The sequence below is a fragment of the Lemur catta genome, chromosome 13, assembly GCF_020740605.2.
Source record: "Lemur catta isolate mLemCat1 chromosome 13, mLemCat1.pri, whole genome shotgun sequence".
Taxonomy (NCBI): domain Eukaryota; kingdom Metazoa; phylum Chordata; class Mammalia; order Primates; family Lemuridae; genus Lemur; species Lemur catta.
In genome coordinates, this window is record NC_059140.1 from 76,267,029 (window position 1) to 76,289,376 (window position 22,348).

The window sequence follows — 22,348 nt, forward strand, 5'->3', positions numbered from 1 at the left end:
AACTATTTCTCTCTTCAATTCTGTCAGTGTTTGCTTCATGTGTTTTGGTGTTCTGTTGTTAAGTGAATATATATCTATAATTGTTATATCTTCCTGATGGATTGACCCTCTTAATACTATTAAATGTCCCTCTTTATGTACACTAACATTTCTTATTTTAAGATGTATTTTGTCTAATGTTAGCATAACCTCTCCAGCTTTCTTGTGGCTGCTCCAAAGCTGTGTTTTGAATTGCCAAAGGCTTTGATGGACAGTGTAAGTTAGTGAAGAACTTGCCTCTTTTCTTTTCTTTTTTCTTTTCTTTTTGTGCTCATATTTCAAATGAAATATTTTACCAATCAAAAAACTCTCCTTGAGTATTAGTTATAGTCCACAATATGAAGACCCACATGATGTGAAAACTCTTGCATCTACATAGAGCTCTCCTCATGGGATTGGTTAGTTTCTTATCCTTTCCCCTTCATCCTCAATAAATGAAAATCACATCTTCCTTTAAAATAACTAGGAGTCCTCATGACCAGGACTTAAAGTTAAGAAAAATGAAATTAAAAGGAAAGGACATCAGGAAAAAGTTTATAAAAATCGTAAAAATGTACATGTGCTAGAAAACAAAATGTTTACTCTTGAACCCATCTTCAAATCAAAAAAGTTCCCTAAATTTTGGGGGTCATTCACTTGATCTCAATCCAGCAGAAGAACTCCCCTTTGATGCCTATTAGAAATGGGGTGGAATGAGGATGGCATGCTGGGGCCTCTCTGTCTGTGTCCCTTAAAGTGCCAGCGTGATTACAGATTTCCAAAGGAAAAAACACATTTAAAAAATAGACATAATTCCATTCTGAGCAAGGGTCCCTGTTTGATCTTTCCCTGTGTCTGAGCCTGCTTGTTGTCCCGAAGGATAAGTGACAGCCCAGACACTCCCATTGGGTGAGAAAACCTCATATTCTGTGCCAGTTTCCTGTCACTGCTTTGAGATCTAAGAGTTCAGAGAGGTGAGGGCAGCGTGACCTCTGCCTGTGTGTTGGCACGAGTCCCTGGTGACAGTGTGTCTGAGCTGCCAGTACACCGGCGATCCTTGGACTGGCTCTTCCTCACTCTTTCAACAACCAGCCAATTTGGTTTCAGGAAACCACTCTGCAGTGCTGGCTGGGTTTGGAAGTCATTTTTAATTTTGTGACAAAGACAAATGTGCCCTATGGGAGTAGTAAGTGGTTTTACTGGTGATATTAATGGAACCATGACCTCTTCTGTATCTATGGTCCTACAAAACAAAATATGTTTGTATTATAATATGTCAGGCAAGTTCATTCGTAGCCCTTCCTTGAATAAAATTGCAGAGGAAATATACTATTAATACGCCCAGAGAGTATTGTGTGTGTGTGCGTGTATCTGTAGTCATAAGTTCATCTGCAAACACAGTGGATTTACAGTGCTTCTAATGATTGTCACAAACTATGCGTTTTGAATTGTGTTGGATGGACACAAATCACTGAAGTTCTGACATCTTGGAACAGAATTTCAGTGGGCCCAGTGATGAAATTAGTACTGGCTTTTAAAAGCCAATAGTTATAGTAAAACTTAAGTGTTTGGGGGATCTAAAATAACAAAGGGAAAGAAGAAATTCAAAGGCATATTGAATTAGCATCTTCTATTAATATTTTCACTGGACTTTGGCATTCATTAGTCTAGAAATGGCTACACTGATGTTTACTATTTCCTGTAGGAACTTTTTATGCCAGTGTCATTTGTTGAAATGGTTGGTTAAGGAGACAGTAAATTAAATATGAAGGATTTACAGTTTAGTTAAATGAATTAAACCATTTCCTGGTGTTTGTGTTTACCTTGGGACTCACAAAGGAGACAAAAATACAGACTCACAGGAGGAAGGAAAGGAATGATCAAATCCCAGTAGTCCCTGACTGGATGCCTAGCTCAGCAACTTTACTTAAAGAAGGAATTTAATGCTGATAAGGAATCCTTGTCTCTGTGTAATTAACTTTTCCTCTCTGCATATGTTACTATACCTACTGAGATTTTCTAATAAATATACAACTTTATTCATCATGACAGTTAATGTCTTGTTCTATTATAGAAGACAAAACTAAAGTAAATCAAATGCAAAATTTATAGTTTTCCTTAAATAAAAGTGAATATTCCTTTATAATTTGAGTTTTGACTTTAATAATTAAAAATATTGTTTTAAAATAACATATGCCTATTCTAGAAAGACTAATGCAGAAAATAAATAAGAAAACAATAACGACCTATAAAGCCACCACCCAAAGACAATCATTGTTATCATTTTAGTGTGTTTGTTTCCAATATTTTTTCTATGCCACTATATGAATACATATTTATAGTTAAGTTGATGAGTTAATTTGTGATTTTTCACATCTACCTACCCGTCTTTCTTCATAAGTTTAAATGTCTCATAATACTAATAAAAAGAAAATTAACAGCTAATACATAGGGCTAAAGAATGCCAGTCACCATTTTAAGTGCTTGACACATATTAAGTCACGTAATCCTCATGACAAACCTTTGACATAGATTTTACAGATAAGTTGCAGAGGGTAAAACGATTTATTTGCTCAAGGTCTCATAGCTACAAAGGACCAGAACCAGGATTCAAACCCAGGCTGTGAGGTGTACTCTTAACCACCACAATCTGGGGCCTCCCTCCGACCTAAGCCTGCCACGAAGCCTGCCCTCACAACCCCATTCCTTGATGTCTCCTTTTCAGAATTTCTCTAACACTATGCAGTATGACATGGCACTTACTTTCCCCACTGGACATGCGAAAATCAGCCTCCATCTCGGAGAAACCATTGCCACCTGCAGCCCCTCCTAAGGTGGGGCTCTGCCTCCAGAAAAGACAGCCAGGGACTCAGCACCCAGGGTGGTACAGTGCAAAGAGCCCTGGATTGGAGCAGGAGAAACTAACCTCCAGGCCTGGCTCTGCTCATCCAGCCAACTCACATCTCCCATTTGCACCTCTTTTCTCACCTGTAAAATGCTAGAGCTGGGTAGCTATTGGCTCATTCATTCATTCAGTACACATGAGGCATAGAAGAACACAATCCATTTCACCTGTCTAGGAATTCACCATCCAAGGAGTACCCAGAGAAATAAATTGCCAGGTCAGTGCTTGGCATTGCAACAGGATCACTGGGGACACAGGGAGAGTCCCTAAGGTGGGCTGGGGTAGAGGAAGGTGCAGGAAGGGGCCTGGTAAGACTTCCCAGAGGACACGAGTAGGAGTCATATAGGTGCCTAGGGGCTGCGGTGACAGGTCCCTCTAGGGCCCTCTCTGGTTCTCACATCTGTGCCTCCATTCCACACTGCTGTGTGCCAAACTATCCCATCTGCAGCAGGGTACAGCAATGCCCACTTTTTTTTTCTTTTTTGGCTTAAAACTACAGGAATTTATTGTCTCGCAGTTCTGGAAACTACAAGTCTGGGGTGTCAGCAGGGCCAAGCCCCTTCTGAAACTTGTAGGGGATCCTTCCTTGCCTCTTCCTACCTTCTGGTCCTTGTCCACAATCCTTGGCATTCCTTGGCTTGCAGCTGCATCACGCCTCTGTCACAAATCTCTGCCTTTGTCTTCACGGGGAGTGAGTGGCCGAATGGCCTGTATGTCTGTCATCACATGGCCATCTTATAAGGATTAGAGACCCACTCCTGCTTAGCTTAAGTAATTACATTGGCGACAACCCTCTTTCCAAATGAGGGCATATTTGCAAGTACACGGGGACTAGGACTTCAATATATCTTTTGAGGGAGACACAATTCAACCCATAAAAATCCCCGTAGCCACCGTCTCATTTAGGCAGCCATTGCCTGCTTACTGCTCTTATTTCTCTCCAATTCATTCTCCACTCAGCATCCAGAATGAGCTTCCTAAGCTACAGATCTGAGAGCAGCAAGCAGGCCCAAATGGAGAGAGTTCACAGGACTTCTTTCCCCTTGAGCATATGAGGCGGGAGCCAAGGGAGTAGGGGAAGATCAGAACCCAAGGACTCTTGAAGAGATCAGATCATTGCCTGAGGATGTCAGTGGATTCCTGAGAACTGGGACAGGGTAGACTGTGAGAATGTTTTGAAAGGATGTCGTGCTCATTCTGGTTTCCTGGAGGAATTACAGGGAAGCTGAGCAGAAGGTGGTTTGAATCCTACTTGCCTCTGAGACTGGCCAAATGCCACACTTTTTAAGGAGGCATTTGGTGGTTATTTAAAGCCTTTCCAGACCTCTCTGCAGGCACTTGCACATACTTTGCTATTAGTAGATAAGAAGTGCATGCTAAAGAAACAGACCTAATATGCATATGAAATATACTCAACACTACTTCTCCTGCCTCTCCGCCTCCCCCTAAGCAGCCCAGATCTTATTCATTATTATTAGTCTGCCAGAAAAGGCCTAGAAAACCTTTCAGTCATGCTTCTGTCATTTAAGTGATAATCCTCTCCCTAACTTGCTACACTTCTGCATCATCTCTAACTCTCCGGAGAGTGTTGACTCTCCCCACTGCATCTGTGCCCTCTGAGTTCTTACAAAGGCACTTAGCATAGCTGTGGTAAGAAGTTTATGCAAAATAGTCTCCTTTCTCTCTTACTGCACTTTTATGGCTTTTCCCCACAGCCGTCCCCCCATATCACAACTGCATATTAGGGTATCAGGGCGATGTGATCGAAGGCCAAGAACTGAACAAGAAATCAGGTTTTATTCTTTTTCTGAGCAAAAACACAAAGGGCCAAATTCAGAGACAAAGAATGTGAACGTACAGATTACATTAAGGGGAGAACGGTGAAACTGTGGCAGTGCCCATTTTACCCCACCAGCTACAGTGTCTAGATGCTTGTGTTTTCAATTGTTTTTATATACACATATATATATTTCATTTTTTTCTCATTCAGATACAGGTAGACCTTTTGTAGAGATGTACAGTGAAATACCTGAAATCATATCTATGACTGAAGGAAGGTTGCTCGTCATCCCGTGCCGGGTCACATCACCTAACATCACTGTTACTTTAAAAAAGGTAAAATTGAGCATTGCTACTCTCAGAATGTTTTTATTGCAAATGAGCATAATGAAGTTTTAATCTTTTTACCTCTCTCGAATAATTTCCTTACAAACATTTGGGCTTCTCAGTGGACTTTTCTGGAACATACTTTTACTATAAGGTATAATAAGGCTAGAAGTTATACCCACGCATGTATTTAAATAGAATAAGATGACAACACCATAAGCATAAATCTCTGTGAATAATGAAAGAACTGAAATGATAAAAATTTTTATGTATTGGCACAAATCTAAGTGTGTGCAAATGTGAGAAAAACCAATTCTACTGCTTATATAAATTAATAACTTGGCAGAGAGTGGTTCATCCAGAGTATGGCTAAAGTCAGAACTGTCAGCAGGGTGCCTGATTCTCCAGGCATCCCCAAGTTCTTACTTCCTGAATACACAGCTACCACCTTTGGTTTGAATTGGCAAGTTCCTGGCGACAAAAGGCTGGCTTATCTCCTGCTGGGCACCCACACTTAGCCTTTTAGAAAAAAAACAGGGATGGGGGGATGAGGGAAAACCATCCATGACACTTTTCTTTATATTATGTTGTAAATTGTACGTGTGGAAACGGATTTAGGGTAGAATCTAACAAAGACAAAAATTAAACGTGACATTCTAGTTAATTAATCAGCAGTAAGAGTTAGGGGTATATTCAGACTGAGAATTAGATAAAAACTCCCCCAATGGAAAACTGCACTAAATTCGAAGAGTTTAGAGCTTTAAAACAGAAAGTTAAGGCTGCCCGAGGCAGCACCTAGCACTGTCCACCACACAGCAGGTGCTCAGGGAGCATCTGGTGCTGGTGCTGGTGCTGGTGAGGTTGGAAAGGTGTAGAGTGGTGTTCAACGTCACCTGCTGATCCTCAGTCCTGCAGTGTGGTAGGGGTGTCTCCCTGTCTTCTTCCCTGGCATTCGCACTCCTTTGTTGTTAATTTAAGCCCTCAACATGGTGCATCAGAGGCAGGTTTGGGCCCCCATTACATCTGTGTGTCATCACCAGGAAATATAAAATCATTGTATGTCAGAGCTGGAAATACCAGAGGAGTCAAACTCCTCATTGGTCAAGAAAAAATGAGGTTCCCAGGGTAGTAGGGACTTCCTAGGCCACACTGGGCACTAGAGCCGATATCCTAACTTCTCGAATAGTCTTGTTTATGTAGGAAAAAGACCACAGTGGTTAAGAGCAGAAGCTGGTGTCACATTGCCTGAATCCTTACCACACTGCCACTTACCTGCTTGGCAAACTAACAATTTATTGACCCTCTCTCCACCTCAGTTTCCCCATTTGAGGAATGGGGTGACAACAGTAGCACCACCTCACATGGTTGTTAGGCAGGCTAAAGGCGCCAATATATGGAAGGCAGTTAGAACAGTGTGTGTTCTGTCCTAAGCACAAGATAAGCCCTATTCACGGGTTAGTTATTAGTATTAGTTATTCAAACCTAATACTGTACTTGATTCATTATCAAGTCATGTTTTCAATAGCATGGCATTACTACTCTCAGTCTGAGATAATAATTGCTATATGATTAATATGGAAAACACTATGGGGAGAGAGAACCTCTCTCTTCCATGTAAGCCCTAATGCAGATAGGTTTTTGGTCATAAAGAACATTCCAGCGGCGTGTGAAAATCTGGGGCAGAGGGGTGTTTTATTTACTCTGTTTTTCTACCTAAGATCTACAATGCACGATTTTTTTTACAAAGAGAGAAAGAAGTGTAAAGTTCTAACTGGGATTTTGATCTGGTGTATATATATACATAATTCAAAATATTCTAACCTGTTACATATTTTTGCTGACATGACATTAATATCTTTCCCTTCCATTTCTCTTATTGCCCCTTTTCTTCTAATTTACTGTCCCCTCCCTCTCCTCTTCCCATGCCTGGCTTGGCAGAGCCATGGTCAGCTGAAGACAGGCCACCCTGTGCACACCCCCTTTCCATACTGAGATCAGCCTGCCCACCTGTCTGCGTCTTTAGGACAGTGCAGTGACGGCCACAGCTGACGGGCTACACAGTCTTCTACTATATTAGCTCTTGTCAGCTGAAAATAAAGTTACTTTGTCAATGGAATACGACTAGTGGCAGTAATGGATAGGCGAGAGTAAGAGAAACACTTTAAAGGAAATTTTAATATATTTTTAAGTTGTGCTGAGGAACTCTGTCAACAAATCTTTCTTTTAGATTCGGCACGTGCTTGTTTTCACTTATTTTTAAAGTACCATAGATCTCAATCCCTGACTTAAATTTTTCTTCAGTTTTAACCTTAAATGTTTGTGCTAAATTATAAGAAAAGGTTCTTTTCCCACTGAATGCAGAACATTCCTGAGTTTACAGGTAGAATCTTGATTTACTAAAGCATGAAATGAAGCCTTTCATTGCTTACAGTTCTTTGTAAACAGGATGTAATTAATTTCAAACCCAAGTAACAGTGGTAACACATACCAGTGTAGATATATTCACTGGGAGGGAGGTACAAGTGACTTTTGGACTAGAAATTTCTGCCATAGGATCACAAATCCAGATTAGCTCTTTCAACAAGCAATATAAAATAAATATAAAAGATAAATGGATAGAGAGAGGGATGTCAGATGTACTTTTAAAAAAAGAGATGGAGCTGGGTGTGGTGGCTCGTACCTGTAATCCTAGCACTTTGAGAGGCTAAGGTGGGAGGATCACTTGAGGCCAGGAGTTTGAGACCAGCCTGAGCAAGAGCAAGACCCCGTCTCCACAAAAAACAGAAAAATTAGCTGGGCATGATGGCATGCCTGTAGTCCCAACTGCTGGGGAGGCTGAGGCAGGAGGACAGCTTTAGCCCAGGAGTTAGAGGTTGCAGTGAGCTATGATGACACCATGGCACTCTACCCAGGGCAACAGAGAAAGACCTTGTCTCAAAAAAAAAAGAGAGAGAGAGAGAGAGAACAGTTCTTTATGGCTGTTTGGCCTTTCCTTTATAATCTGTTGAGGGAAGGTAATCTCATTGGGTTTTTCCTTTTCCAACCGAGGATAAGTAATAGTGGCAGTCAGAGTCCACCACCTCTGAAATTCAGCTGGTAACCTGGCATAAGGGGACTTTGGCTGGGCCACTCTATGGATCAATGACCCTTTATAAAGTTTAATCCCAAGGGAGAGTGTTTGTATTGTACTCTTTAAAAATTAAGTCCTTAATGTAGGAAGAAGGCAAAGGAGAAAATCACATATCATGGATTCTTTTATTCCGTGTGTGTGTATCATGTTTGGGACGACTACTAAGAATTTGAGAGCCTTCATTCATAATAGTGTCTCTGGCCTCCAGAGGCTCCCCCATCAGCAGCGTCAGCTTCTGGATGTTTCCCCGCCAGAGGCAGAGTCAATGGCTTCCTTGTGATGCAACAGGATTGACAGAATGACAACTCCAGCGAGTGCCAAGTTAATGTTATGAATCTTGGAGGGCCTGGGATTTATAGTCCTTTGAAGACAGGCACCTCTTTAGTAAACCATGCAAAATGGGGGAACAAGCTGTGGCCTGTTAAAGGCTCCAGATAAGGAAGACACATAAGGATAACCCGGTAGCCCCAGTGGAAAAATGCTGATTGGTCTCTCTGTTGAGTATCAGACCAGTTTACTATGATTTCCAGAGGCCAGAGAGGTACGGGCTCCCGCTAGAAGCCTGACAGGACAACTAGATCTATCCTGGGTAGGTGCTGCTTATTGCCAAGGCTGATAATATATTATCATAATTGCTCTAGTCTATCACAATACAAATAGGTTTTGATATATGCAAAGAAAACTAAAGAACCAATTATAACATACTAGAGTTTTTATCTGTACTATTGTTATTTTATATGAAAACTATGTTTTCACAAACTATTAGTGAAGCAGTGGTTTCTCCACATGCTAAAAGGACTTTGTTAACGCATGTTTCTTCCTTTGCAGTTTCCATTTGACACTCTGATCCCTGATGGAAAAAGAATAACCTGGGACAGCAGAAAGGGCTTTATAATTTCAAATGCAACGTACAAAGAAATAGGGCTTCTGACCTGTGAAACAACAGTCAATGGACATTTGTACAAGACAAACTATCTCACGTACCGACAAAGTGAGTGACACTCCAAAGGCACAAGCATAGCCAAATGCTCTCTGGTTTGTCTGCTTAATGAAACCTTAATTTTAAAAAATTTTCTCTCTTATGCTTGCAGCCAATACAATCATAGATGTCCAAATAAGCACGCCGAGCCCAGTCAAATTACTTAGAGGTCATACTCTTACCCTCAACTGTACTGCTACCACCCCCTTGAACACCAGAGTACAGATGACCTGGAATTACCCTGGTAAAGTGAGTGGCTCATTTTTCTATTTTTTGTGCAGAACAGTATTTATTTTTAGCATGTGAAATCCCACGGGATGTTTGAGGTGGGAAAAATCAGAAAATTATGACCCCTGTGACAGTGCTAGTCAATAAAGAGGCTTTGGGTTTGGTTTGGGTGCTTTCCTTGCCTGGCATTTCGGGACTGTGGTATGCATAGATACGGTCTTTTGATGTCTGGGGCTTTTGTTTGGAAGTGTCTAGCCTGGTATTTCTATTGCATGATTCTGTGTGGAAAAAGGGATTGTTTCATTCTCGGAAACTGTTCTCCAGGATTTAGAGATGAGAGAGAAATTTATCACTAAATGCCAGGCAGGGACTGTCTTTTGTAACAACAACAACTTTCCAGGAGGCTGTCTTTGTCAGCGCATTCATTTCAGATACTGGCAGACAGTCAGGCACCTGATTGGAGCATGTTTGGAAAAGATATTACAAGCCAGCCATTCAATATTCCATTTGTTAAGTGTCAGAGGAGCGATTCTGCCCTTCAGAAAAATGAGAAGAATGAAGACAGAGTTGGGTTCCCTTATTGAAACATCCTTGTAAACAATAATTACTTTAAAAATATTTAAATGGGGAAACTATGATCAACTGTTAACAAAATGTCAACAGTAGTTCCAGCTCCCATTTCTTCTGTGTTAGTGTGATTTATGTGTTATATCCAAAGTACAGTCATTTGTTATACCATTCAGATTAACCAATCACAAAGTCAATTTATGATTAAATTATGGATTGAAAATTAATGCCTAAGCCCCTGCAAGCCATTTTCTTTTAATCAACATTTCTTGCCAGGGAAATAGAATAACTTGGCAACGAAAAGGTGTAACAAGTGTCTATATTAAGGACTTAAATCAGTCATAAACTATTTTCTAAAAAGTGGTATTGTTTCAGTTAAATAAAAATCCTGTGACTTGTAGCAATATTTTCTGAGTTTTGATAGAAATCAAATATTCTCAATCAATGCCAAGAGGGAAGATACTTTTATCCTGCTAGTGTTGCTACTGTAAGTAAGAGCATCGGTAATACTTCTATTGAATGCCAGTAATCTTCTAAATTGGCACTGCCCAATAAAACTTTCTGTGATGGAAATATTCTATATCTGAACTGTCCAATACAGTAACCACTGGCCACATGTGGCTAATGACTATTTGAAATGTAGCCAGTGCAACTGAGTAATTGAATTTTTTATTTTATTTAATTTTAATAGCCACATGTGGCTGGTGGCTGCTGTACTAGACACGGCAATTCTAAGACACAGATGAATTATTTTCCAAGTCAGAAACAATACCAACATTACTCACATTTGGGAAGGAAAGAGTTCTCAAAGGGAGAAGTAATACCTATATACATAGAGTTGTAGAAATTCCCCTCAGTCTGTTATTTTAGGAAGCCGATTCTCTGACTTTAGATAGTAGTGGTGGTTATTACCGGGAATGAAGAAAATGGCCTAACCATGTGTCTGTTCCAACATGAAAGTAAAAGGACAGGTGGGTAGATGTTTATTAAACATGCCACAGAGGAGAGCTAAGTTCAAGACCCAAAGATCAGTTTTGGACAGCGTCCAAAGTCTTTTTCATGCCCGCCTACCATGCTCCCACACCCTTCCCCCACCATGGGGAAGGATTGAGAGGAGGAAATAACATGTGTTATAAAATATAATGCTTAAAAAAAAAGGAACAATTAAAGGACAACGCAATGGGATCTCGTCTTCTCAAAGCAGTGAGCAGGTCACGGTGGCCAGTTCCGAAGGCTGAGCCTAAGGCCTTCTCTTGGGCTTCTCTGAGATAAACATGGGACACCTTCCAAGTGTTGGCTAAACTTGCTGATGGCTTTGTATGTCCCCAGATGCATTTATTACGGTTGAGCAGAAATTGGAAACCATTACTCAAATAGTGAAATAATGCAACTCTAGGCTTATTAAGCCAGGACTCATTATCTTTTCCTTCATTTCTGGTAGGGAAGCCAAAGAAAACCCACCTGGTAATTTATTAAGAGAAATACTGTCATTGAGCCGGACGCTAAAGTTAATTATTGCCTGCATTTGTATGTGATAGCTATGCCTGGAGAACAGGTCGCTATGTAGAGAGGTGTGTGTGCAAGACGAAGGACCCTAGATTTACACTCAGGAGACCTGAGGTCCTGGCCTACTTTGGACAGTGTCTCTGTTGATTCAGCTTCTTTATCAGTAAAAGGGTAATAAGCCTGCCGATCTCACTAGGTTGTTGTGAAAAACAAATGCCATAAGATACCTGAAAGTCCATTTGAAGAAAATAAGGTGCTAAATAAATGTTACTATGCTACATATTTGAAGCCTATTTACAGAGAGATGTGGTTTCCAAACATCTTGCTCTAGGAAGATTTGATATGCTTCTTAGCATAAAAAAAGAAGCTGTTGTTAAAACAATGGTCTCAGACATGTTAAATGCTGAATAACTTTAGGCATGAACAACTACTCCCATGTTTGTTATACATTTTCTTTCTAGATAAATAAGAGAGCTTCTATAAGACGACGAATTGACCAAAGTAATTCCGATGCCAATGTGTTCTACAGTGTTCTTACTATTGACAACGTGCAGAACAAAGACAAAGGACTTTACACTTGCCAAGTGAAGAGTGGACCATCATTCAGATCTGTTAACACCTCAGTGCGTATATATGGTAAGCAATTGTTCAGCATTGCCAACTTACACACCCGGCTTTCTAGTCATTGTGAATGTTTGGGTTCTATAAACAAATAAATTTTCTGTTGGCCAAGAGTTACATTATCATGACTGAATACAACTTTGCCAATATCCCCTCCTCCCCTCTGCCAAAAAACAAATCACATTAAGTTCTCTTTAAATTTAATACTTTTGAATTGGACAGAGTCTTTCCTTTAGAAGTTTATTATGGTTAATAATTCAGTTAGGCCATAAGATATTTATGAAATTCTTTATTTAGTGTTCCATATAAACAAAACAGAAAAAAATGATCAGGTTTACCTTTATTATCTGGGGTAAAAAAACTTCCCAGTTACTACCATGACTTAGAGAAATAAAAATATGGTATGATAAATTATTTAGAATCAATGCTATTTTATCCCTGGTTTTACTGTCATGGAATCCTAATGTTGTTTAATTCCAATATGCAAATTCTATAATTCCTTTCCATTCTGAGAAGGAAACAGTGGGAAGAGCAGTTGATTTTTGATATCAAATTAGGTGTTTTAGGGTGCCCAGAGTAACTTTCTCCTATCTTACCCATATTCGACAGGTAGATTTTTTGAAATATCTTCCCACTTTTTTGTTATTGTGATGTACATACTTAAGGTGTTTCATTTTCTGTTGCCCTGTCACTGTCCCTAGGACTTGGTACCATTTGATTTGAAAGTATTTCACCAGTTAGGGCACTTTTAAAGTATTTTCTTCATTGATCAACATTTGGTTCTATCTAGCCTGGGCAAGAGTGAGACTCTGTCTCAAAAAAAAAAAAAAAAAAAAAAAACATTTGGGTCATTGATAGGATGGACCATAATTCAGCTCTGCTTATTCATTGATTGTACCCTCCCTTAATGAGGCCATGAGATTTTGTTTCCAGAAATATATTCTTTTCTAATGTATTTATCACTTCTCCTTTCAAAGAAAAAGCATTCATCACTGTGCAACATCGAAAACAGCAGGTGCTTGAAACTGTAGCTGGCAAGCGGTCTTACCGGCTCTCCATGAAAGTGAAGGCATTTCCCTCACCAGAAGTTGTATGGTAGGACCATAATTATTTCCATATCAGTTTAAGATACACTTTGTAAGTAGGAAGATGCAAGAGCCCAGAGACTTGCATTCCTGACAAAATATCAAGAGAAGTTCTTGAAAACAGCCCTAGCGAGCTAGGAACTACCTTGATTCCTGGGTGGGTACTGGAGGATGAAGCTAGGTTTGTCTGAGAGCTCATTTCAGTTTAGTCAATCCCTTACTGCAACTACATTTCTGCATCTCTAAACCTTACTATGATGTCAGCATTGTTGGAATGGGAATGTGTTAGGCAATGACTAGGAAGCATCTTGAATGCGTAACATGCTCCATTAACCCTGAAGAAGTGGGCTCTTGTAATGAGAATGCTGAAAATAATTCTTTTATATACAGCTGGGTTGAAAGTTCCAGTCTTGTTTCAAAATTAAACAAACATTAATAGAGACAAGATTTATTCATTGGAAGGGGGGGGAAGAATGGACCACTTGAACTAATTAAGTTTTTTTTGGCTCTGAGTCTGCATATTCAGAAACTCCTTAAGCAGTTTGTGTGTGTGTGTGTGTGTGTGTGTGTGTTTAACACCAGTACAACACCTGATGGAAAACAATGTAATCTGTTTATAATCTGCAGTCATTTTGTTAAATTACTTTTAAATGACAGTATCTTTGGTTAAAGTCATTATATTTTAAACAAAGGATAGAGTACAAAACTGATTAGGAAAACAATCCATACAATATAGAAGTGGTGCCATTTTAAAATCTCCTCAACCAGAGCTTATTTGGCTTTCAATATCATGAGTGTAGTGTTTGTTTTCAGTTTCCTCAAATATTTAATAGGGAATTAAAGAGAAAAATTAAACGTTGCGCTATGCCTTCATGCTACTGAAGTAGAAAAGGGATTTCTTTTTTGGTTTTGTAATACCTAAAAAGCTTAATAGTAATTTTTTAAGTTTAATAGTAAATTGAATATTAATTTAATGACTCTAGGAGATACGTTTACTCTTTTAGTGTCTGAGAGTACACTTGTCTGCTGGTATTGATTTCCTCAGTAACTTAGTAGCAAGGACCTAAAAAAAATCCAACCCACTTTTAAAAATTGCTCGCTTGTTAATATGAAATAATTTAAAGTAATACTAAGATGACACTTGTATCACAAAATATGGCATGGTAATTTTAACTGCTTTAGAACCGAGACCCACTAGTTATAGGAATTTGTTTGCAGGGCTATGTAATACATGCATGATTATGAACTAAATTTCCAATATTATACCTTTATACAGAACACAATAAACTTCTAATAGATCTAAAATGCCCATTTAAAGAACTATGCATTTTAATGAAATCATAGAATTCTAGAGTTACATAGGATCTTTGAGAACCTCTCTAGAAAATTTGAGAAAACGGAGGCTCCAACAGGTTAGTCACGTGTGTGGCAGCAGACAGTGGGGCAGAGCCAGGCCTCTGATCTCAGTTCTGCATGCAACTGAATCATACCAAGGCACTGATTTTTTTTTTTTTGGTAAATTTCTTTAAGTTAATACTTTCTGTTTTGTTTTGTGCCTTAACTGTTCTTCCTCAGGAGAAAAATCTTGATAATCTTGATTTCACTATAGTTTATGAAAGGGACAACTGGTGTGACCATTTATGTAACTAATAAGAACTCCACATGAGACCACAATAGGAAAGTCTATTTTTATTTTTATCTGGATAAGTGATCTCGTTGATCTGACTTACAATGGCCCTTGTACCTCTGATGGAGCCTCCTGGAAAACTCTGAAAAACATCTCAGATGGAATCAGAGCTGGTGCCTCTGGGTTAATACTTAAGCCACAGTGGCCACCAGCATCCCTGTGGGTACATGAAGCCACCACTTTTCTTTCTTTCCTGGCTTTACTTCTTCCTCTTTGCCAATCAATATGAAGCACTGCCCAGTCTAAAAATCATATCTGCCTTTACTGAAAAGTTAGTGCCTAAATTTTTAAAATCAATGGTTTTGATCAAAGGTTCAAAACTGCTAAACTTGAGTCCACAAACTTAAATGACAGTGTTATCAAAGTGACATCTGAGAAACCGTGTAAAATGACTTACTAATCACGCTTTTAACCACAGGTTAAAGGATGGGTTACCTGCAACTGAGAAATCCGCTCGCTACTTGGCTCATGGCTATTCGTTGATTATCAAGGATGTAACTGCAGAGGACGCGGGGGATTATACGATCTTGCTGGGCATAAAACAGTCAAATGTGTTTAAAAACCTCACTGCCACTCTAATTGTAAATGGTAAGTTTACTGCTCATGCTTTCTTCTGATTCTGGTAGGGGACAAATTAATGAAGATTTATAAATTCAGAAGTTAGTATAACAACATCAAAGAAAATGAAATTTTAAATAATTGCTTAGAAACCACTTCTGTTCCCATCATAACTATCTCATGTTTGCTTGTTATCTTCCGTAGGCGATATGATTTTTTATCATTGTAATCACAACAAACATACCACAGAATCAAATTATTAAAGCTCTCAAAACACTTCTACTATTTTTTAAAACTGGCATTTTCTTGACAAATATGAGGGTTTCTTTGTTGTTTGTTTCTGTGTTTGTTTCCCTGACATCAAAACCAACGAGAATGTGGTTCTTCATGTGTGGCCCAGGAGAAAGAACAGTTCTTGACTTCTGTCCCATTCTTCATCTCCTTTCCAGTGAAACCCCAGATTTACGAAAAGGCTCTGTCATCATTTCCAGACCCACCTCTCTACTCGCTGGGCAGCAGACAAATCCTGACTTGTACTGTTTATGGTATTCCTCAACCTACAATCAAGTGGTTCTGGCACCCCTGTAACCATAATCATTCCAAAGCAAGGTAGGGACAGTTAGTTTCTTGACTAACTTTCATATACTTGTTGACACCTGGAATTAAGATTCTTTAATGGACACAGATGGGAATTTGCAGGTGGAATGTGCCGTATATTTGGGGCAAAGGCTCTCCCTGCCTTGGAAAAAGGTAGGCAACCTACTCTTCTTCCTTACTGAATAGACCCTACCATTGGCTAACAATTTCATAATTTTTCTCTCTAGTTTATAGTTGTAGGAGCACAGGAACAGAATTAAGGTCCCCCTGAGAGCCATTATTTGAGCTTGGGTCGGAACTCTAGTCTCTTGTTTCCCAGTTGAGCATCCCCACACTTTGGCTGTACCACAGTGTCACACTGGTCTTCCCGTTTGTCATTTTGTATTCACTGGATATGAACCAAGATCTTCCCAACATGATGATCACTATGTTTCCTACTCTGGAGCTTTGCTCATGTTCTTCCTTCTCTCTGAAATGCACTTGTACCCATTGTGTGCCTCGTAAGAAGTCCTTTATCAAACCCCAAGGCTTAGCTCTTGTGCCTCCTTCTCTGTGAACCATCCTGACTGCCTCATTCAGACTCATTTCTCCCTCCTCAATTTGAACAGCACTTTGTTCATACTATTGTTACATCATTCAGTGTGCACATCTGTCTCTGTCTAAACTAGGAGCTAATTGAGAGTAGCTCTGTATCCTTACAGCCAGGCAGTGTAGGGCACACAGTAGATGCTCAGTGCGTATTTGCTGAATGAACATCCCTACCTTCTGTTAACTGTGCAGCATTTCCTTGCATCCTGTTGATGACTGAGCTCTGTTTGCTTTTTCCCCTTTTTGTTTAGTCTAGAGGGATGATACTAAGGATAGTTCATGGGAGCCAATTTGAAGAACAGGAATAGAATCGATATGTACAACAATAAGATATTATTGAAACTGCACAAGAATTACCATTATGCCAGAATACTTTATTACTTTTAACTCCAATTGCAGAGTGTTTGGGAGGATTGCTATTTTTAAAAAAACAAAAACAAAAACAAAAGTAGGTTGATAAAAAAGTAAGCAAGGCATAATTCTAGCATGAATAGATAGAAGTGGCTATTTGGTTTTCTAGATTCTTCCCACAATTCCAACTCTTCATCCTGTGTTTTAATCTTTTGTTTAGGGTATAGTACTCTGATAGTGGAAAGTTACTGGTGAGTTATGGAATTCCTGAGAAGTAGCTATTTCCACACATGTCTGATTTCTCATTTATGTCATTTTCTAAAAATAGAAATTTAAAGAACTTACAAATCTTGAATACCTTCTCCACCATTGTGGATATTTAACTCAAAAGACGGTGAGATCTACTGAAATTTTATATTATTTTGCCAATTTGGGATAGGCATCAATATTTACAGACCCATCCCTGTGGGGTCTTCATATGTGTGCTAACCTAACATGCAAATAAATTTAAAATAACTAAATAATTTAAGCTATTAGATTTGGATAAAAGTATAGAGTTATAATTATGTGTGATAGAATATATTATTATAAATTTGATACTAATAAATTATGGTTTGGGGAATGAGACCAGCTGAAGTAAAACTTTGTAAATATTAGCTCTCTTTCCAGTTTCTTTGTGGTATATGGGATCTTTCTTCTGTGTTATAGAATAAGCTTGCCAAGGCATGAAAAGATGTCTAATTCCTTTTGGAATTCTCTCAAGACTCAGAGTGCTCCCTTGAATGTTTGTTGACCATTTGAATTATTCTCTGTTAAAGGCATTTGTTTCTTTACTACTCACAAGACAGAAATGAAAGCTTTAAGTTTCCATGCTGCTTTATTTCTTTCATATGTTGTTGCTTGAAATTATCTGCCAAAAATGTGCACGACCGTGAGAAGCTCTCATTCTTTTAGTCAGCAAGTACTGATTGAGTAGCCTACCTGTATCAGGCCCAGATTTGGTGCTTGGTAGTGAAATCAGTCCACTTAGCTTAGAAGTATGTAAGCGATATAGATGGGACCTTTGTACTCTAGGAAACAAACAGAATCACTCTATTTCACCCTGTTAGAGAGATAAAGCTAAAATTTACAGATAAATAAAGCCCTCTTTAATTACTAAAAATTTTTAAATATGTCTTTATATGGTTTGTATACACTTAGATTAACTCAGATTCAGTTGTAGACAGGAATTTTAAAGGATGTTCCATTGCACGTACTTATTTGGAGTTATATAGTAACATATTCACATAGTGGCATCTATATGTGACCGTCAAAGGTGACTAATGTATACACATCATTGCTTTTAAATATGTAGACTAATTCCTGGCATTTAAACTTTAGGCTCTGATTAAAGAGAACATCTATGTACGGCCACAGCCAAGGCTTTAGTTTAGTTTTGAGGAAGAATATATTTGTTTAAGTATCTCAAAATTATTAATTGGTTTAATATGGTCAGCTATTTAATGTATCTAAGTTAATGTAGAAAGAGGTTCAGATTTAACTCAAATTATGTAGTTTCCTGGAGTCTAATAAGTATGTAATTATATTTTAAAACTATCAGAACTACTGATAGTTCAACTAGAAACTTCCTCCCTTTTAAAAAAAAGTGGCAAAATGTTTTATGCAAGTGAGCTATGTTTTAACTAAGTAATATTGTGGTTTTGGTTTAGCCTAGAATTTATTCTTATAAAATATTAGGAATAAAAGAGAAGGAGAAAACCCACAACTAATGAGCCAAGAAGAAATAAAGCAGAATCCCCCTTTTACTTTTCTGCATTAAAAAAAGTAAAGTGGTAAGTAATAGGAGAACTAGGATATTTCTTTTGAATATTAATAACATTAAAGTAAGTTATCAACACTGAATGAGATGGAATTTTTGGGCTTTTCTCATCCTCAGCAACTGGTAGAAATTTCTAAATAGATATTCCGAAACCTGCTCCATGTTAGGCTGGGCGTAAACCCAGGAAGCACCCACAGGCTGTCGAGCGTATGGTACCTTCACATGTCTGTGGTTCGCAGCTTCTGTTCATATGAGACAGAGATACACACCTCATAGAGAGAACGTGAGGATCAAATGAGGCAATACATGTGGAAATGGCACGGAGTGCCACAGGGTTGTAATAATTGCTAGCACTGGGGTACCTATCTCTAAGTAAGATCCAAAAACTTTTAAGGAAATTTCTGCCTACTATAGAGCTAGTTTCACAAAAGTAAGAAATTTTACCAACCATTTCTGAGAAATGAACACAAATGGAGAAAGTAAACTACAGTTTTGTTGTGCTTTAAAAATAGACATTTAGTGGGTACAGGGGGGAAGTGAGTAGAATTGAGGAAAATATGGCTTTTCAGAAGAAGAGAAATTAGGGAACTACAGAAGAGTTAGGCAAAAGTGAAAGGAAGAATAAATAGAAGAGTGTCGTGGGGGAATGAAGTAACTCTCCCAGTTTGTGTGGCCTGTCCCATTCATTTGTTTCCCGGCATGGGAGGAAGTGGTTCTGCCCTGTGGGTTGGCTGAGGCTGGGGTGGGGCTGAGTGGGCATGTAGGAGAGCCGACTCCTACTGGGCCAGGGCACACTCGATTTCTGGAACTTTACATTCCCCCTGCATCTTAAAGGACTAAGTAGGAGTACCGAACGTACGGAGCAGTGAACTACTCTTGATCTCATGGTCCCCGGCGAGCTTTGCCACCGTGCTGGTACAGTCTCACAGATCAGATTGCCTGTGAGAAGGAGGTTGGTCTCTAAAGGAACAAGTCACAGTACAGGACTGGACTGGAGGGAAGGGCCCCTCTCTGGGGAATGGAAGGGGTGGATTTGAGGAGAGGGTGGGGAAAGGGCAGTTTTGGCATAATCGGTTTAGACTCCAGATCACCATTTTCTCAGACAGGACCTCAGATGTTGAAAGGTCCCTTTTATTTATGTGTGCTGGAATATCAAGGAGACCCTCAGGTAACTGACTGGAGAATTCTATGCCCGGGATGTGTCCTGGAGCTCGCTTTCGTCTATTTCCCACAAACAGGAGGTGGTGAGGGGGGTCTGCTGGGTCTTCTTTGCTCGCACCCTCCATGCTCTCTGATCACCCCCCCATTAGTGTTCAGAGTCAACCTGGTTGTTTCTGGGGTTATCTTTTCTCCTTTTTTATAAAGTAAGGTCTGTTTCAAAAATGCTGAATGTGTTTGGGTCTGTAGGGAGGTTCAAGACCTGCAACGTTTGATTACTGCAGTTCTGTTTTGAGAGCACATGCTCTTTAGGTCCCAAGGCACTTTAATTATCTCTCCCTATCTATCGCAAATCATAATCTCGGAGTTATAAATAACACTGATCTATCATGAAAGATACAGTTGTTACACATACTATGCTATTGCCCCTCTAATGGAAAAAAAAATCTCAGGTAACATTGAGTTCTTTGTGAAAATCTCATTTTCTTTATAAGCTTTCTTTATAAGCTATCTTAAAAGCAAAAATAGAGAGAGAAACTTCTACTTACACTGTATTCATATTGTTCACATCTTACAAATTTTGTATACCATTGGTATTCAGTCTAACTATACTGTCAATCCTCTGTTCATCACAAGTATTTATTAGGCACCAACCGTGTGCAAAACAGAAAGATGAGCACCATTTGTCTTTAGCATTTATGGCAATTACTTATTGGATCTATGTATGTACCTGCAAAATGTCTGTTATACAGTCTCAGGGGTAGAGACCTGGGAATCAAGGAAATGGGTTCTATTCTTGGCATAGTCCCTGACTTCTGCGTGACCTTGGCCAGTTATTTAATCTGTACTTCCATTTCCCCTTCTGGAAATGGTCACTGCTGTGCTTCCCCTTTCCTAGGACACACAGCTATGAATGAGTTAAGTCAAAATATCATTTTAAATTACATTTACATTTTCTTCCTTCAAAAAAAGCTTGAAATAATTTTCCCAGTTGTTGCACAATGCTATTTCCATTCAGTTTCTTATAAATTATAAAGCAATTTGACCATTAACTCTGAGGATCAGTGCCAAATTATTAATAACAGCAAATTTCAACTTAAGAAAGTAGAAAGCCTTACATGTAAGAATAAACTCTGATACAAAACTGACTCTGTGATTATCATGTTAATAATGACCCAGTAAGAAAAAAAGTGCAGCAGCTCCTCCACCATTGGTGTCAACCCACATTCTATTCGGTGCCAACCTGGACCACCTTTGCCAGCCTTTGTCCAGCCTGTACAAATGAAGGCATTCTCATTCTCTGCCCAGTTAGCTCGAAAATCTTGCTTGCCTTCTTTGATCTTTTGCCAATGAGGCCCTTCAAGATGCAAAAAATGTTGGATTCTCAACTCATGAAACAATGAGGGAGTACAGTATTCTTCATCACTTTCTTAGTTAAAATGGTGAGTTTTCTAAGAAAACTCTACTAGACATACATAGACTCTCAAGGAACTGCTTCCAAAACTCTAAAGTAGGTCAGAACTGGAGTCTAAAATAATTACATGCTTTAGAAGTTAAATAGAAAATAATCTTCCCTGCCATTCTCAATGACAATTTGATGACCCATTTCTGAAACACTCTTCATCTGCCCGAGCAGTAGAGTACTACTGTGGGGGTCTAGAAAAAGCTGACCACTCCAGGATTAAGTGTGGTTTACTGTTTTCCTCTGGGGAATTGTGGGGGTTGGGGGTGGCCTACAAAATCAGGGAAAGGCAGCCACATCTAGGAACTCTGAGAAGGGCTTGCCTAATTGCATTTCTCTATTGTTTACGTCAGCAAATTGGCAAAGAAAGGAAGGCCTGAATCATTAGCGATGTGTTAGGGATAGATCATTTGGGGAAACACAGCTTTGGGCATCAGTGGGGTATGTAAAATTAACAGGGCAAAAACAAAACAATTGTTAATGGTAGTTAATTAGAAATGTACTCAAGGACCCAAATTTAATTGACTGCCAACATGAATGTCTATTATTTTTATGCTGTAACGGTTTTATGTCCCATATTTTATTTTCTGTCTACAAAACAAAAGTTTAAACAATTGAAAAATTGAGAAAATCAGTATTTCCTAGGGCAAAATGTAGGTCAGGTGTCTGAGGAAAGCTGTAATTTAAGCTCTTCTTTTGGAAATATGACCACATAACTCATGTTTTAATATTTATCACATTCTTCTTATGTCTATAGACAATTTCTATCTATGTGTCTCAACATATATTCTATGCAGCGTGGGTATAGGTATGCAGCCTCAAATCAGGCATGCTACAGAGAATTTTAATTTGCCACAAGCAAAACCTTGAATCAAAATGAGGACTTTAAAGAAGACCACTTGACTAAAGACCACTTTAGCAAAACTTTGAGCTTGAACACACAGCCAAATAAAACTGGCCATCTTATCCAGGAGGCTTTCATC

General features: G+C 39.0%; 1 protein-coding gene across 2 annotated transcripts in view; it reads left to right on the plus strand.

Moving 5' to 3' along the window:
- Positions 1 to 22,348, plus strand: part of FLT1 (fms related receptor tyrosine kinase 1) — a 163,443-nt gene that overhangs the window by 41,016 nt on the left and 100,079 nt on the right. For both annotated transcript variants that reach the window (XM_045566841.1, XM_045566842.1), the window contains exons 4-10: positions 4,914 to 5,038; positions 8,988 to 9,150; positions 9,251 to 9,387; positions 11,901 to 12,075; positions 13,038 to 13,155; positions 15,251 to 15,420; positions 15,840 to 15,999. In XM_045566841.1, the coding sequence (XP_045422797.1) occupies positions 4,914 to 5,038; positions 8,988 to 9,150; positions 9,251 to 9,387; positions 11,901 to 12,075; positions 13,038 to 13,155; positions 15,251 to 15,420; positions 15,840 to 15,999 (1,048 nt within the window). The remainder of the gene's footprint in view (positions 1 to 4,913; positions 5,039 to 8,987; positions 9,151 to 9,250; positions 9,388 to 11,900; positions 12,076 to 13,037; positions 13,156 to 15,250; positions 15,421 to 15,839; positions 16,000 to 22,348) is intronic.